We start from the raw sequence: 13,717 nt of genomic DNA on the forward strand, positions 1-13,717 counted from the left end.
CCACTCTGAAAAAATCTCTATTCTTTGCAAACTCAAATTTCCCCAAAGGATGGACAAGAGTGAACTCACACACACACACACAGAATTAAAAATAAAAAATTAAACACCAAAAAATCCCGACGCGACCATGGGGCAAAGAGAGGAGAGAGCGATGACCCCCAGTAGAACTAACTTCGTTTCAGGCTCTCTCCAAGCCAGGTCGGGAGGCACTGGAAAATAGAGATGACCCTCTCTCCGTTGCCCAGAAAAACTACCCTTGAAATGCAAAGCAAATTTAGTCGGGTCCGCGGGATCGGGCTCTCTAGGAGAAGTTAAAATGGAATCATTCACAAAATTGAATGTCTAAACGAGAAACTAAAATTATCTCAGTAGTACCCAAAAGTACGGAACAGAACTCGTGGTAAATTACATGGAGGCTTTCTGTTCCCCCTTAGAAACAAAAGTTTTGCTTTTGAAGACATTATTTAGTTTGCTTCTCCTCGCTTCTTCCCCATCCCCGTACGGGCAGCGGTGAGCTGGGTCCAGAGGAAAGTTTAGGAAAGTCTGTAACTACAGCCCCCTGCTCTGGCGGGATCTGTCCCGCCGGGAATTGTCACTCCCTGTCCCCGGCCGATGCTGTGCGGGACCCCCGGGCAGGACGGAGCCCGGCGGCTGCCCAAGAGACGCACTGCACTGATGGGGAGCGCTGAGATGGGGATGGGGAACGAGCAGAGCCGGGAATGCGGGGCAGCTCCGCGCCGCACCGCGCAGGGCAGCGAGGGCTGCGCACCCGCGAAGCGCCCCCGTGTCCCCCCGGCCCGCCCAGGTGCAGAGCGGGGTTTGTGCTGTGGACACAGAGTTTCTGTTTTGGTACGCTTTGTACTCCACTAAAACAAACAGCACCGGGTGGAAAAGCATCTCCCGCGCCTTCTTCCCATGCAGCCTCCGCAGCAGTGGGGGCTCGGACACCTTTTCGTTCCCACAGGAGACGAGCGGTTTCCCACGGGAAGTCCTGAGAGTGGACACCTGCAGCCCCTGACTGGCCTGCAACTCTGCCTCTGCTTTTAGTTCTTTCTTTCCTTTTCTTTTTTTTTTTTTTTCTTTTAATTTTTTATTCTTGTGAGTCTGACCAACTTTCATCAGGGCTGAGCCCCCGTGGCTGACACAATCAGGGCTTGCCCAGGTAGCCGGTGCCGAACGAAGCCCGTGTATCTGCCATGAACTCAGCACTCAACACCTGGGTTGTTGAGTACAGCAAACTGGCTGTAACTCTCGGGCGTGCGGTACCGCTCCTCCGACAAGTCCGCTTTTCCGAGCCCACGGGAGTCCCCACAGGAGCTGTCCCCTCGAGACAGAGCCCGCAGGTCAACCGGACAGGTGGGCAGGACAGACAGACGCCTTTCCAAAGCCCTCTCGCTTGGGTACATCACGCACGAGAAGCCGCAGTACACGGCGTGGCTCAAGCCAAGATTTTGGTCAAAGTGCGAGAATAAGTTCGGGGCCGGATGCAGTATTTGCATGCAGCCGTTCCGGTGGCTGCCCTGGAGGGACACATTTCAGACGGGCCGGTCCCTCGGTGCGTAGCTCAAATCAAGCGCTCTGCCAACTCACCGGGGAGAGTTTGGAGTGCGTGTGTGCGTGGACGTGTGTGAACACACACGAGTGGCACTTTCTACGTGCGCCACAGAAAATAAAACCAAAATAAGAAAAAAAGGGGGAAAAAAGGGGAAAAAAGAAAAAAAGGAAAAAACCCTTTAGGCCTTGATTACTTTTATTAATAGACACATTAAGAGGCCTGGTGATTTCTGGCGGGGTCTGGGAGCTCGGGAGCGGCGGGATACGCGGCGAGCGGCGGGGCCGCGGGCGGGCGGAGCTGCGGGCGGCCGGCAGGGGGCGCTGCCGCCCCGCGGATGCGCGCCCGCAGCCCCGCGCCCCGAGCAGCGGGCGGGACCGGGACCGAGACCGGGACGGGACCGAGACCGAGACCGACACCGAGACCGACACCGAGACCGAGAGCGGCACGGACACCGGCACCGGGACAGGAGCGGCAGGAGCTCCCGGACACGGAGCGGCCCGGCCCGGCCCGGCTCGGCTCTGCTTGTCCCCGCCCGGCCCACACTCTCGGTACCGCGCTGCCCACCGCGCCCGCTGCGGGTATTTCCTCCCGTTTTCCCCGCACATGATGTTTGAAAGGTCTGGCACGGATGGGTCTGGCGGGTTAGGGCTTCGCGTGTTACTGAAGTCCCGTGTTAATGACAGGGTATTGGAGCGGCGAGTCCGGCACCCCCGGGACGAAAAGAACCCGCGGAACCGCGTTGGGGCCGGGCTGTGCAGCGCCAAGTGGCGCTGGTTCGGCAGCGAGAGGGGACGAGGCCCTGAACAACGTCGAACAGAGAAAAACTAAAGCAGCCCTGCCCGATCGCTGCTCCCGGGTCGGTGAGAGGAATCCGGGCAGGGAGGCCTGTTCCTGCTCCCGGTCCGCTTCTCTGCTGCTGAGAGGGGATCCCAGCGGCTCCAGCGCTGGCCCGGGACCGAAATAGAGGAGTGAGGTTTTCAGGGCTGCTGTCCTAGATGGGGAGGTCCATGGGAAGTATCCCGCGTGTCCGTCCCACTCGGGAGCCCAGGAGGAGCGGGGAGCAAGGCCTTGTCCACGCGTGGCTCCCGCTGCTCGGGGCCGGCTGCCCACGGAATCCACCTGCTCGGCGGAGCCCCGGAGCCCGGCCCGGGCTCTCCCGCAGCCCCGGAGCCCGGTCCAGGTCCTGGGAACCCGGCTGAGCTCGGCCCGGCCAGGCCGTCAATCCTGCGCTTTAAGAAGGATTCGCAGGAGGTTTAGACACACTAAGTAAGGTTTAAGACGTCCAGAAAAGAATTAAATTAGGCATTTCACCCTCTCCTTTAACTCCATCAGCCCCACGCCACACACGACCAGCCTAGGTCACCTCTCCTCCCTGCATGAATCTCTGGGACAGGAAGGAAAAAGGGAGACAGATCCCACCTGGAAAAGAAAGTTAAGGGGAGGCTGAAACTTCCTTCACCGCCACCCCCATACCCGCGAAAGCTCAGCCTGATTTAGCCCATGAATAACCATCTTACCCCGAGGTCCCAGCATCGGAGACCTTCCTCTCAATTTCTTCTTGGCTCGTCTTTTAAAAGATGAGCTTTAGTTTGGAAATCCGGAGGCCAACCATGTAATCTGGCTGCGAACGGAGCGCACCTCCGAGGGAGGCTGAGGCTGCTGCCTCTCGGAGCGCTCCGAGCACTTCGGGGACCGCTGGAACCGAGCCCCTGCCCGATCCTCTGCGTGCAGACGCCAAGAGGACAGCGAGAACAACCTGTCAAGACCTTGGGTAGGAAAAGTTCACCAGAGGGGCTCGGGGAGGTGCTCCCGGGGCAGGCCGGGCTGGGGCTCAGCGGCCCAGCGGAACGGCCACGGCCACGAGTGCGAGAAAAGTTTATGGAGAAGAGGAAAATTCCCGGAAATCCCATCTCGAGTCCTTTTAGGTTTTGTTCCCACTGTTCCCGGCCTGTTTTATCTCTGACAAAACCCCGGGAAAGCTTGTGTTCTGCAGGCTCTGCTCGCGGTCGCTGTGCCTGGATGTGTCCCCGCGCACACACACGATACGCACACAGATATGTGTTCCTATGTACAGAGCACAGGCAGCGAGCAGGGCTCGGACCTCCAGCGTGCTGAGGCCGAGATCACTCGCTTTTCCCGAAAAAAAATCGGACTTGGATGCGGAGAGCTCCCCGCTGCAAGCGCAGCCTCCTGCGTTCAGCTCCGAAACAACGGGACCCCTCTTCGGAGAGGGATTTTAGGCTGGAGGATATTTCCCCGGCTGTAAATAAGGTCGGGGGAAATTTATCGATCGTTTTGGAGGTTCTGCGTGTGTGAGGTTTCTTTTCAAACGGATATAATTCCTCCCTCCCCAAGTGCTAAATTACTCGATGCAGTTTTCAAAGGAGCCCCGTGATTATGTCAGGATGTCTGGGAAGAAAAAAAAAAGGCAAAAAAAAAAAATAGGAGTTGAAGTTTTTCCAATTCAGATTCATTCTTCAGTCCCGGAGAAGTGTAAATACCCAGATGCAGAAGTGTTCTTCCTAGGAGGAGAAGATTCTCTCTTCTTTTTTTTTTTTTTTAATTTTCTTTTTTTTCCTTCATATTCAGTGCTCTGAAACCAAAACCCCAGTCGAAATCAGCACATCGAACACCCGTCCTATTTAGGGCACTTTCTCATCCTCTCTGGTGTCTATAACCCCAGATCTTTTCGAGAAGTCATGACCACCGCTTGAGGGGAAAAAAGTTGCACGGAGAAGGGGTGAGGGAACTGAAAAAGTTAAGATACTAGCGATTCAGGAGTGGGGCTGGAGGGAAATCCTTCTCTCTCTCAGCTCAGCGGGGCCGCACTCCGGTGTCTTCGGGCAGGAAAGGTTTTCCCAAACGTTCGAGACCTGGGAGAGAGGCACCTCGCAGAAAATCTGCCCAAAGCCTGCAGTTCCGCCCGGTAAAGCTCGCTTTGCCCTGCGCTCGCACGCACGTGTGGCTCTGGGTGTCTGTAAGTGCAGCCGCCCCACGCCTGCAGATCAGATTTACATTTCCTACAGAAAGTGAACTTCTCCCTCCACAAAGTGCGCACAGCGCGGGGTACACAAAGGGAAACACGGCCTCGAACAAAGGCGCAAGAACAGCCGCATCTCTGCGTGCCCAACACTGTTTTGTCACTTACATTATCCCCTAGTTTTGGTATTGTGTTAAAAATATCGGCGAGCTGGGAACAGATGCTTTTAGCAGAGAGCGGGGAAGGAGAATAGAATTCGCCTCGCCCTTTACTGGAAACAACCATTTAGACGGCGATTTGTTTTTTAGCATAATTTAATGCAGTGAAGTAACGGACTTTTAGTGTATGAAGTGGAAAGAAAATAGAAAACAACGTCCGGGAGAGAAGGAAAGAAACGCTAGACTGGTTTTAAGACTCCCCCCCATCCCTTGGTTCAACAGAAACATTAATTTACATTAGCAATTCTGCATCTTGAAGATAAATTACACAGCGGCGTAATAGATTTAAAGTACGCCAGATTTTTTTATCATTAATTGTAAATGTGCAAAATACCTGCTGGTACTTCACTTTAGAAGAATGTAATTGGCAAAAATGGGAGGCTGATGAATAGATAATAGATCCTTAACTACCAATAAACAGTAAGCACCAGCCAAGAGTATTAGGATGTGATCATAATTATTCTGCAGCTCCAGCCAATGGGAGGAGGAGAACTCAGCCCTAAAATCATCTCCGGACCCAAAGGTAAACGCGAAAATCCGGACAAGGCTGGAACCGGAGACTCGATCCCCCGTCCCGTCTGGAGCGCCCGGCGCTGTGCGCGATGCGGCTGCCCCGCGCTTTGTGCTGCGCGCCGCGCGGTGCGCCCTGCGCGGAGCCGCCACGGGCAAATAAATAAGTTCGGAGCAAGAGGACGAGCCGTTCTCTCACCGGGACGAAACCTTTCCCAAGCGGGGCATCCCTCCCTGACGCCCCGGGGCCGACCAAGGTAACCTGGCCGGGCGGAGAGTCCCCGAGAGGTGGCAGGGACGGGGGTGTCGCGCTGGTGGAGCTGCCCACCTCCCCCCAGAGGAGATGCAGGGCCCCCCATCTCCTGTCCCGCTGAGCCCCCATCCCCCCCGATCCCCGTCCGCCTACCTTGCTCTCCGGGCGGCGGCAGGGGAGGGCGGGCGGGCAGCGCGGCCGCGGAGGGGCGCGGAGCCGAGCGGGGCGGGCGGGGGCGGAGGCGGAGGCGCGCTCCCCCCGCGCTGGCGGGCGCGCTCCCGCCGCACTCCGATCCGCGGCTCCATCCCTCCCGATGGCGCTGCCCGGCGCTCGCCTCCCCTCTGACGCACTTTAAAGAGTCTCCCCCTTCAACCTCAAGGCGAGTAATAGCGACCAATCATCAAGCCATTTACCAGGCTTCAGAGGAAGCTGTTTATGTGATCCCAGCACTAATTAGGCTCATGAACTAACAAATCGTTTGCACAACTTGTGAAGGGGCCGATCACATCCATGGATTGTCTTTGGACTTAGGGGGGGAGGGGGGGGCGCGACCGCCTTTTCCTTGCAGGAGGGAAACTTCTCCCAGCAACTTTTTTTTTGTGTGTGTGAGTGTGTGCGTGGTGCGTGTGTGTGTGTGTCTCCCTTTTGGGTACCGCTGGCTGCCGCTGCCTCCTTTTCCTCCAGCCCCTGTCTATTTATGTGTGTATCTATCCCTCCTCAAGTCACTCCCTGCTGCAAACTTCCCCGGATCGTCTCCCGCGCACCAGAGAGAGACGGGCAGAGATTGGGTCGGGGACTCTCGTCGCGGCAGCAGCATGTTTCAGCCCACACCCAAGCGGTGTTTCACCATCGAGTCGCTGGTGGCCAAAGACAGCCCCTTGCCCGCGTCTCGCTCCGAGGATCCTATCCGACCGGCGGCGCTCAGCTATGCCAATTCCAGCCCGATGAACCCTTTTCTCAACGGCTTCCACTCCACTGGCAGGGGGGTCTACTCCAACCCGGACTTGGTCTTTGCAGAGGCCGTCTCGCACCCGCCGAACCCGGCCGTGCCGGTCCATCCCGTGCCCCCTCCTCACGCCCTGGCCGCCCACCCGCTGCCTGCCTCGCACTCCACGCACCCGCTCTTCGCCTCGCAGCAAAGGGACCCCTCCACCTTCTACCCGTGGCTAATACACCGCTACCGGTATCTGGGCCACAGGTTCCAAGGTACGTGCAACTTTTCCTCTCCTCCTGACCCAGCCCCGCATCCCCCGGCCGGTCCCCGCGGATGTTGGGGCACGGTGGGCGGGCGGCCCCTGCCCGCAGAGGAAGGCTCGGCTCGGCTCGGCTCGGCTCGGCTCGGCTGGGCCGGGCCCGGGCGCTTTTGTCCCTGTCTCCCCCTCCGCCAAACTTGGGAGAGCTGTCAGAGCCGAGGAGCTCGGGCTTGGTTTTGTTTTGCCGCTTTTCCCGGTTTGTTTTGGTTTCCCGGGGAGAGAGGGGACGAGCGGGAAGGCAAGGCCGGCTGGGACTCCGTCAGCTTTCTGCCCCCATTAAAAGCAGACGAAAAGGTGGATATTTTTTGTTCCGGTGTGTTGGGAGCTGGAGAGGAGCCCCCGAAGGAAGCGGGGAATGGGGAGGCTGAGTTTCCCCGGGAAGGCGGCGGTGCCCGCCGGGCTGCGGGGCCGAGGCGCTGGGAGCCCCAAGTGCAGCCGCTGCCCTCGTTAGAGGGGAAGAAATGGAGCGAACCCAGAGAAGGGAGGAGGGAAATGTGTGTGGGGAATGAATCCCAGCCCCGGAGCAGCCGGGGAGATGGGGCTGAGCAGGAGAGCCGGGGAAAGGGCACGGAGAGCGATCCCGACCCTGCGGTCAGCCAGGGGCTCCAAATGCCGAGCGATTAATGACCAGCTGAAGGGAAATAACCGAATCCAATGGCGGACAATCAATAAAATCCCCCTTGCTTAACCCTTTGTAACCGGCAGCGCCTTCTCCGAGGGGTGAGCCGATTTCTCCCGCAATGGGTCCGGCTTCTGCCACTCTCATTATAGGCAAATCAACAAACAAAACAAAATCAGCCTCCACTCGCAAGGATCCATCTCCCCCTTTTTTTTTACTGTATTTTTTTTTTTTTATTTCGGAAGGAAAACAAACCACCTGCATGTTGCATTTTCCCCGGCCTTCCACCGTCGGGCCACTGCAGCCGGGTTGAAAAAGGAGCCACTCTCTCCAAAGCCAGGCGCTCCGAGACACAAAATGGATTATTACCCTTTCAGAATAAAATTACAGGTTTCGCTCACCAAATTATTTGTCGCAGGCACCAGGCGATTGGTAACGAGGGGTAGATGAAAGGCGGAAATGTCCTGGTGTTGAGCCACAGCCTGATTTCAAACACACCCTCCTCCTCCAACGATTTTCAAAGCGCTTACAGAGAGAGCCCCTCGGTGCCGCTTCCACCTTGGAAGGACCGGCCCGGAGAAGCGGCACAGGGGCACCCCGGAGGGAAATGCCCCCCGAAAAACCCCGGCTCATCACCCCCTGCTCCATGCAGGCCGGCAGGAACGGCATGGGATGGGATGGAATGGGATAAGATGGGATGGGATGGCCGCTCTGTGGCCTCCTCGGAGTTTGGTTCTTTATTTCCCCGCCGGTTCCCAGCGCTGCCGAGGCAGCAGGAGGGTCACGGGGCCGGGAAGGCGGCGGTGGGAGCCCCGCTGCGGGCAGCACACCGGCACAACGAAGGGAAGCGGCGGCAGAAAGGCTCCGGCCGAAGTTTTGGCCGAGGGAAGCCCCGACAGGCCGGGGGAGCAGGCGGGAGGCTCCGGAGCCCGCTGGGCTCGACCAGGGAGCCCCGAGAGCAGCTGGCCGCGAAGGGAAGATGGAAATAACAAACAAACAGGGAAAGATGTGAGGCTCCGGTGGTCGGGGGGCAGGGGGGCAGCCGTGAGGTGTAGCCGCAGACACCGCAGCCGTGCTCTGGCCGATTCTTTTTTTTTTTCCTTCTTCTTTATTTTCTGTAGTGGTCCCCAGGTTGTGTTTTAGCATTTTAATTTATACCAGTCCTCTCCTCCCCCTGCTTTATCCTTTCCCTCCATGTATTTATCAAAGGAAAATTCAATACCAAAAAGGAGTTGAAAAATAAAAAAGAAACTATAGTTGAATTTATTTTGAGGGTAATGGCGGGAGACAAAAATTCTTGCGCTAAAAAGCGCTGTTGAATGCTTTTGGGGAAGGTGTTTTATTAATCTGTTTTACCCCGTTTCCCAGGGAATGAAACCAGCCCGGAGAGCTTCCTATTGCACAATGCACTGGCCAGAAAACCCAAACGGATCCGTACAGCTTTCTCCCCATCCCAATTACTGAGACTGGAACATGCCTTTGAGAAGAACCATTATGTAGTAGGAGCGGAGAGAAAACAGCTGGCACACAGCCTCAGCCTCACGGAAACTCAGGTGAGGGGCGAGCAGGGATCGGGCAGCCGGGAAAGCGAAAGTACATCGGGCATCTCCTGTGGAGATCCCACCGGCCCGGCCGAGATTCGGGCAAAAGCGAGTTCTGGGGGTGTTTAGGCCTCCATCCCGAGCCGGTGCAATGGGGAGAGGGTTCTCCCCAGCCTGAGTGCCTTAAAATCTTTTTCCCGTGCCGGGGTCGCGGTGCCTCTGCCTGACGTGAGGAGCCGCAGCGATTTGGGGATTTGGGGTCCCCGGGCAGCCCCGGCCGGAGCTCCGGCCCGAGCGGAGCCGCGATCTGTGGATTCGGTCGTTCTGCTGCGGGATTGGTGTGACACTCATAAAGGAGTTCGATGTTAGGGGAAAAGCCCCCAAAACAAATGCGGGGACAAGGGGGAGAATCTCCCCTTCAGACCCTACAGCAGAAACTCAGTTCCTAGGATGAATTTTCACTCGTTTCTAGCCGGCAGAGGGGATGTGACGAGCCGGTTCAGGAGGGCAGAAAGATGAAAAATAAAAGCAGAGAAATTACTCACAAGGATTCCCCCCCTTACCCCTTCCATCCCCCTTCTCCCCCCAGCCCCAGGACTGGCTGCGGGCCAGAACCGCACCGGAGCCTGCTCGGTCTCTCCGGCGGGGCTCTGGGCGATGTTTGTGCCGGGCCGAGGCTCCCGGCAGGTACCGGGCCCGGGGTCCGTGGGGCGGCTCGGAACGGGCCGGGAGCGGCGGCGGGGCGGGCTCAGGCTCCCCCCGACGGCCGGGACCCGGGGCAGCCGGGCCCGCTGCGAACGCGATTTCCACGCGGGTTTCTCCCGCCGGAAGAAAGGCTGGAGTTCGGAGGATTGCTGGTGGTGGTTGTTGTTGTTGTTGTTGTTGTTGTTGTTGTTGTGTCGGGGTTTTTGTTGTGTGCCCTTCCAGGAGACTCGTGGAGAGAGAGGGTTCCAGATGGGGATTGTCTCTGCTACAGTATGTGGCACTGTACTAAAAAAAAAAAAAAAAAAAAAAAAAAAAGCCAAAATACCCAGCCGCAGCCTAGTTCAAAGTTCCCAGTAAACACAGCGTTCTCTGGGCGGATTAAGTTGTAACACTTTTTTTTTTTTCTTAACTCCTTTTCGTGGGGGAAGCAATAAAGAGGTTGGAGCTTTTGTTTTAAAATGTCTCCCTAACAAAACAATAAAAAGGGATCGCCACTTTTATGAGGTTCCCCGAACAAGGGACCGGTCACAGGCTTATTTCTACTGGAAAGCTGTATTTAAGGTGGTCTTTGTGCTGCTTGATTCCGAAGCTGGTTGGGGTCTTTTGTCCGGATGTCAAACCCCCAGTCCCCTACAAATGAGCTCCCTTTTGGGAGATCAGCGTGCAGAAATGAACCGTCCTCCCCTTCAATTAGCAAACTAAAAGCAAATTAAACTCACCCCTTGTTCCCCGCTCAGCTTTTTAATGGGGGACTTTTGGAGAATATGAAAATGCAGCAGAGATGTGTGTCCGGCCAGTCAGGTCTCTGTTCTGAAGAGGCAGCGAAGCGGGTTAAACCAGCTTATTAAAATGCTCCAGTTCCCTTTCCCCCCCTTGCTGAGGCCTTTATCAGGCACTTTCAGACAGAACCAGAGTTTAAATTGCTTTTTTCTAAAAAAAAAAAAAAAAAAGTTTACCTTTGGACGCTACAAGGAGCGTGGCCAGCCCTGGAGATAGCTCCCAGATCAATACTATCTGTAATTAAAGCACTGAAGTCAGCTGCCGGATGGTTCAGTCAGATTTACGGGGCGCTGAACAAAACCAGAGGGACATTTATGATGCCCCTTACCGCGATCACTCCTGGATGGCGCGTCCCAGGGTGACGCTGGGCGTTTTGCTATTCGGGCCATTTTGGTACATTTTATTCGCTTTTCCACGAGGAAAAAAATCCCGTGCGTCCTCCCCCCAGCCCCATCCTGGTCCCCTTTAGAACGGACGAGGCCCTGCCTTGGCTCTGCTCTGCCGGGCAGGTGGGAGCCCCGCGGCCGGCGCGGCCCCGACGGCTCTCCCGAGGCTGGAGAGGGGGCACAGCCCGCTAGGAGCGGGGAGCTTCGTTAGAATCGGGGAACTGGAGCCTCTCCGGGCATCGGGGCCGTCGAGGTGACGAGCCCCACGCTGCTTGGGCTACCTGGGGGCTGCTCGGGGCTGCGCGCCCGCGGAAGGTCCAGGAGCATCCCCCGGCGGTGCCGCCGCTGCTGAGCGCTCCGGAGGGCGTGGGGCGGCCTGGCAGAGCATTTCCCGCAGAGATTTAGGTAGAGGGGTCCTGGTTCTGCTCGCCAAACTGGCCAGGGTGACAGCAGAGGGGACACGGTGGGGACAGAGCGCGGCGCGGCGCGGTGGCGCACGGAGCAATCGGGAGCGAAGCGTCTCCCTGGTCCGGGCAGGATTAACGCCCGGTGCCTTTCCTCCCGCAGGTAAAAGTATGGTTTCAGAACAGACGGACAAAGTTCAAGCGGCAAAAGTTGGAAGAGGAAGGTTCAGACTCACAACAGAAGAAAAAAGGGACTCATCACATTAACCGGTGGAGAATCGCCACCAAACAAGCCAGCCCAGAGGAAATCGACGTCACGTCGGACGATTAAAAAACTGGCACTTTTGGACTTTTCCAAGCCAGCACCCCACGAACCGAAAGTGTTAAAGGCTCACCCCCCACAGCCACCCAGCCAGCCCCGCGGCGTGGCGGTGTGGGGGAAGGACACGGAGATCTTCATCCCAGCGATCTTCATCACAGCCCGGGAGGGAGCTGGGAGCGAGCGAGGGCAGCCAGCGAGGGCTCCGGACTGTGGCACTGCCGGCACCGCTCTGCCAAAAGGGATCTGTCAATCCGAGCCAAAACACCGGGACGAGGTGATTGACAGGTATTCCGTTTATCGCAGTCCACTTTTAAAAGCATAACGTAAAAACAACAACAAAAAAAATTTAAAAAATTATATAGAAAAAAAAGCTTAAAAAGGAAAAAAAATAGAAGCAAAAAAAAAAAAAAAACCCCCAACCAAACCAGAAAAATTAACACCTTACGGGACATTTTGCACTTCACGGTTTTTTTCCGTCTTTGAAAGAGAAATTTCCATAAGCAGCCAAAACCCACACCTGTTTCAGAAACTTGAATTGCATGTGTAAAGCCGTCTGGGGAAAAAAAAAAAAAAAAAAGAAAAAACCGGGAAAAAATTACTCCGGTTCCTAAAGACAGAAATGAATTGTAATTTTTTTTCCCTTTAAGACAGGTTCTGTGTGCTTTTTAATTTTATTTTACGAGAAATGTGCAGTCTGTAAACATTTTATAATAACTTCTGGCGTCAAAGTGTTTGTGAAAGCTAAATGAAGTAGCAGTAACAAAGCATAGTGTTCCTTCCGGATGGACAAACACGGTGGGGAGGGGAGGGACGGGAGGGAAAGGCGGGGGGGGCGGGGGAGGTTGGGCTTGGTCATAACTTTTGCTGGGGAAAAAAAAAAAATCAAATGGAATTATCTCCCCCCTCCCCCCAACTATATCCCCATTGCAAAACCGGATGATGATTACTTTTTTTTTTAAAGATTTATAAAGCGCCAACCCAGCGACCAATTTTGGCGGTGGGGACACCTTCTAGGCTGGGAGGATCCAGAGAAAAGGGACTTAAAATCGCGGATTGATTTTTTTTTTTTTCTAATGACCATTTTCATTGGGTCAATTTTCAAGCACTGACCTTATAATATTCCGAGATTATAGAGCTACTAAAAAAAAAAAAAAAAAGTGACAAATGTTTCCTTCATGTCTCCTATACCAGAATGTAAATATTTTTGTGTTTTGTGTTTAATTTGTTAGAATTCTAACACACTATATACTTCCAAGAAGTATGTCATTGTCAATATTTTGTCAATAAAGATTTATCAATATGCCCTAATTTTTTAAGCAATATCTTTTCCCTTTCACCCCCAAATTTCTCGGAAACCGAAATTTCCGAGAAATTTCCCTTCATACCGCCTTGTTTTGAGCTGCTGAACCCCCGCGGCCGCGCCGCGCATTCCTGCTGCCATGGGCGCATTTTCTTATTGCATTCGCTGGCTGCTAAATAGACCTCTGAAAATAAGCCGCAGAGGCGCACTTGCTGTATATAAATACCCCAAACCCCCCGAAACAGAACCGACCAACCAAACAAAAACCTCGAGGAGAAACCCAGCCCCTTCCCTGGTTGGGAACTGGAGCGCGGACCGTGATGGTGAAACCGCCGAGAGAGGCTTTCCTCGGCTAAAATACGCGCTTTATTTAGCGAGAAAGGATTTTTTTTTTCTATTTTTAATTTTTTTTTGGTATTTTCCCCCATCGTTTTCATCCCCCGTGCAGGTCGGTGCGGTGAGGAGCAGGAGCAGGTCCTATGAGCAGAGGCTGCTGCTGTCCCTGCCGCTCTCAGGGAGCGATCCTGGGCACGGAGTAAAACTCTGACATTAAAGAGGTGGGGGAAAGGGAAAAAAAAAAAAAAAAAAAAAAAAGAAAAGAAATGTTGCTCTGGGTCCTTGAGGAAACTAGCTGGTTTTCTGGGGGTACACAGTTGTTTTTTCATGCTTCATTTGCTCCTTAGCCTGATAGACTGCATTAATCAGTTTTATTTCCATTGATAGAGAAACCTCGTCTGCTCTGTTCGAGCTACAAAGAATCCTGCAAGCTTTTGTGAAAGTGCAAATCAGTTTAGGCAATTATCATACCAGGAATATGAAGGGGAAAGAGGAGGCATTGCCCAGTGGTCTCCTTTAATCTCTTAATCCGTGGATCCAGGGGGGCTAGTTGGA

General features: G+C 54.9%; 1 protein-coding gene and 1 long non-coding RNA gene across 3 annotated transcripts in view; one reads left to right on the forward strand and one right to left on the reverse strand.

Moving 5' to 3' along the window:
- The window catches only part of LOC141729710 (uncharacterized), a 65,707-nt gene extending 59,767 nt beyond the window's left edge, over positions 1 to 5,940 (reverse strand). The window contains exon 1 of the long non-coding RNA XR_012581151.1: positions 5,670 to 5,940. This is a non-coding gene — a long non-coding RNA (uncharacterized LOC141729710). The remainder of the gene's footprint in view (positions 1 to 5,669) is intronic.
- Positions 5,376 to 12,834, forward strand: EMX2 (empty spiracles homeobox 2). 2 transcript variants are annotated; one of them, XM_074545301.1, is made up of 4 exons: positions 5,376 to 5,520; positions 6,239 to 6,722; positions 8,757 to 8,941; positions 11,368 to 12,834. In XM_074545301.1, exons 2-4 carry the CDS (start codon positions 6,332 to 6,334, stop codon positions 11,533 to 11,535), a joined length of 744 nt encoding a protein of 247 aa, XP_074401402.1. In that variant the 5' UTR covers positions 5,376 to 5,520; positions 6,239 to 6,331; the 3' UTR covers positions 11,536 to 12,834. The 2 variants fall into 2 exon arrangements, with proteins under 2 accessions (XP_074401402.1, XP_074401403.1); XM_074545302.1 differs by lacking the exons at positions 5,376 to 5,520; positions 8,757 to 8,941 and having other exon boundaries at positions 5,583 to 6,722.
- Positions 12,835 to 13,717: the final 883 nt, after the last annotated feature.

Source organism: Zonotrichia albicollis, chromosome 7, assembly GCF_047830755.1.
Source record: "Zonotrichia albicollis isolate bZonAlb1 chromosome 7, bZonAlb1.hap1, whole genome shotgun sequence".
Lineage (NCBI taxonomy): Eukaryota > Metazoa > Chordata > Aves > Passeriformes > Passerellidae > Zonotrichia > Zonotrichia albicollis.

What these genes read in the sequence shown, in the direction of transcription:
- EMX2 (XM_074545301.1), top strand. Translation starts at nt 6,332, where the DNA reads ATGTTTCAGCCCACACCCAAGCGGTGTTTCACCATCGAGTCGCTGGTG. An exon ending in TCTGGGCCACAGGTTCCAAG is followed by an intron (nt 6,723 to 8,756) that starts GTACGTGCAACT and finishes CCCGTTTCCCAG; the next exon opens with GGAATGAAACCAGCCCGGAG. An exon ending in TCAGCCTCACGGAAACTCAG is followed by an intron (nt 8,942 to 11,367) that starts GTGAGGGGCGAG and finishes TTCCTCCCGCAG; the next exon opens with GTAAAAGTATGGTTTCAGAA.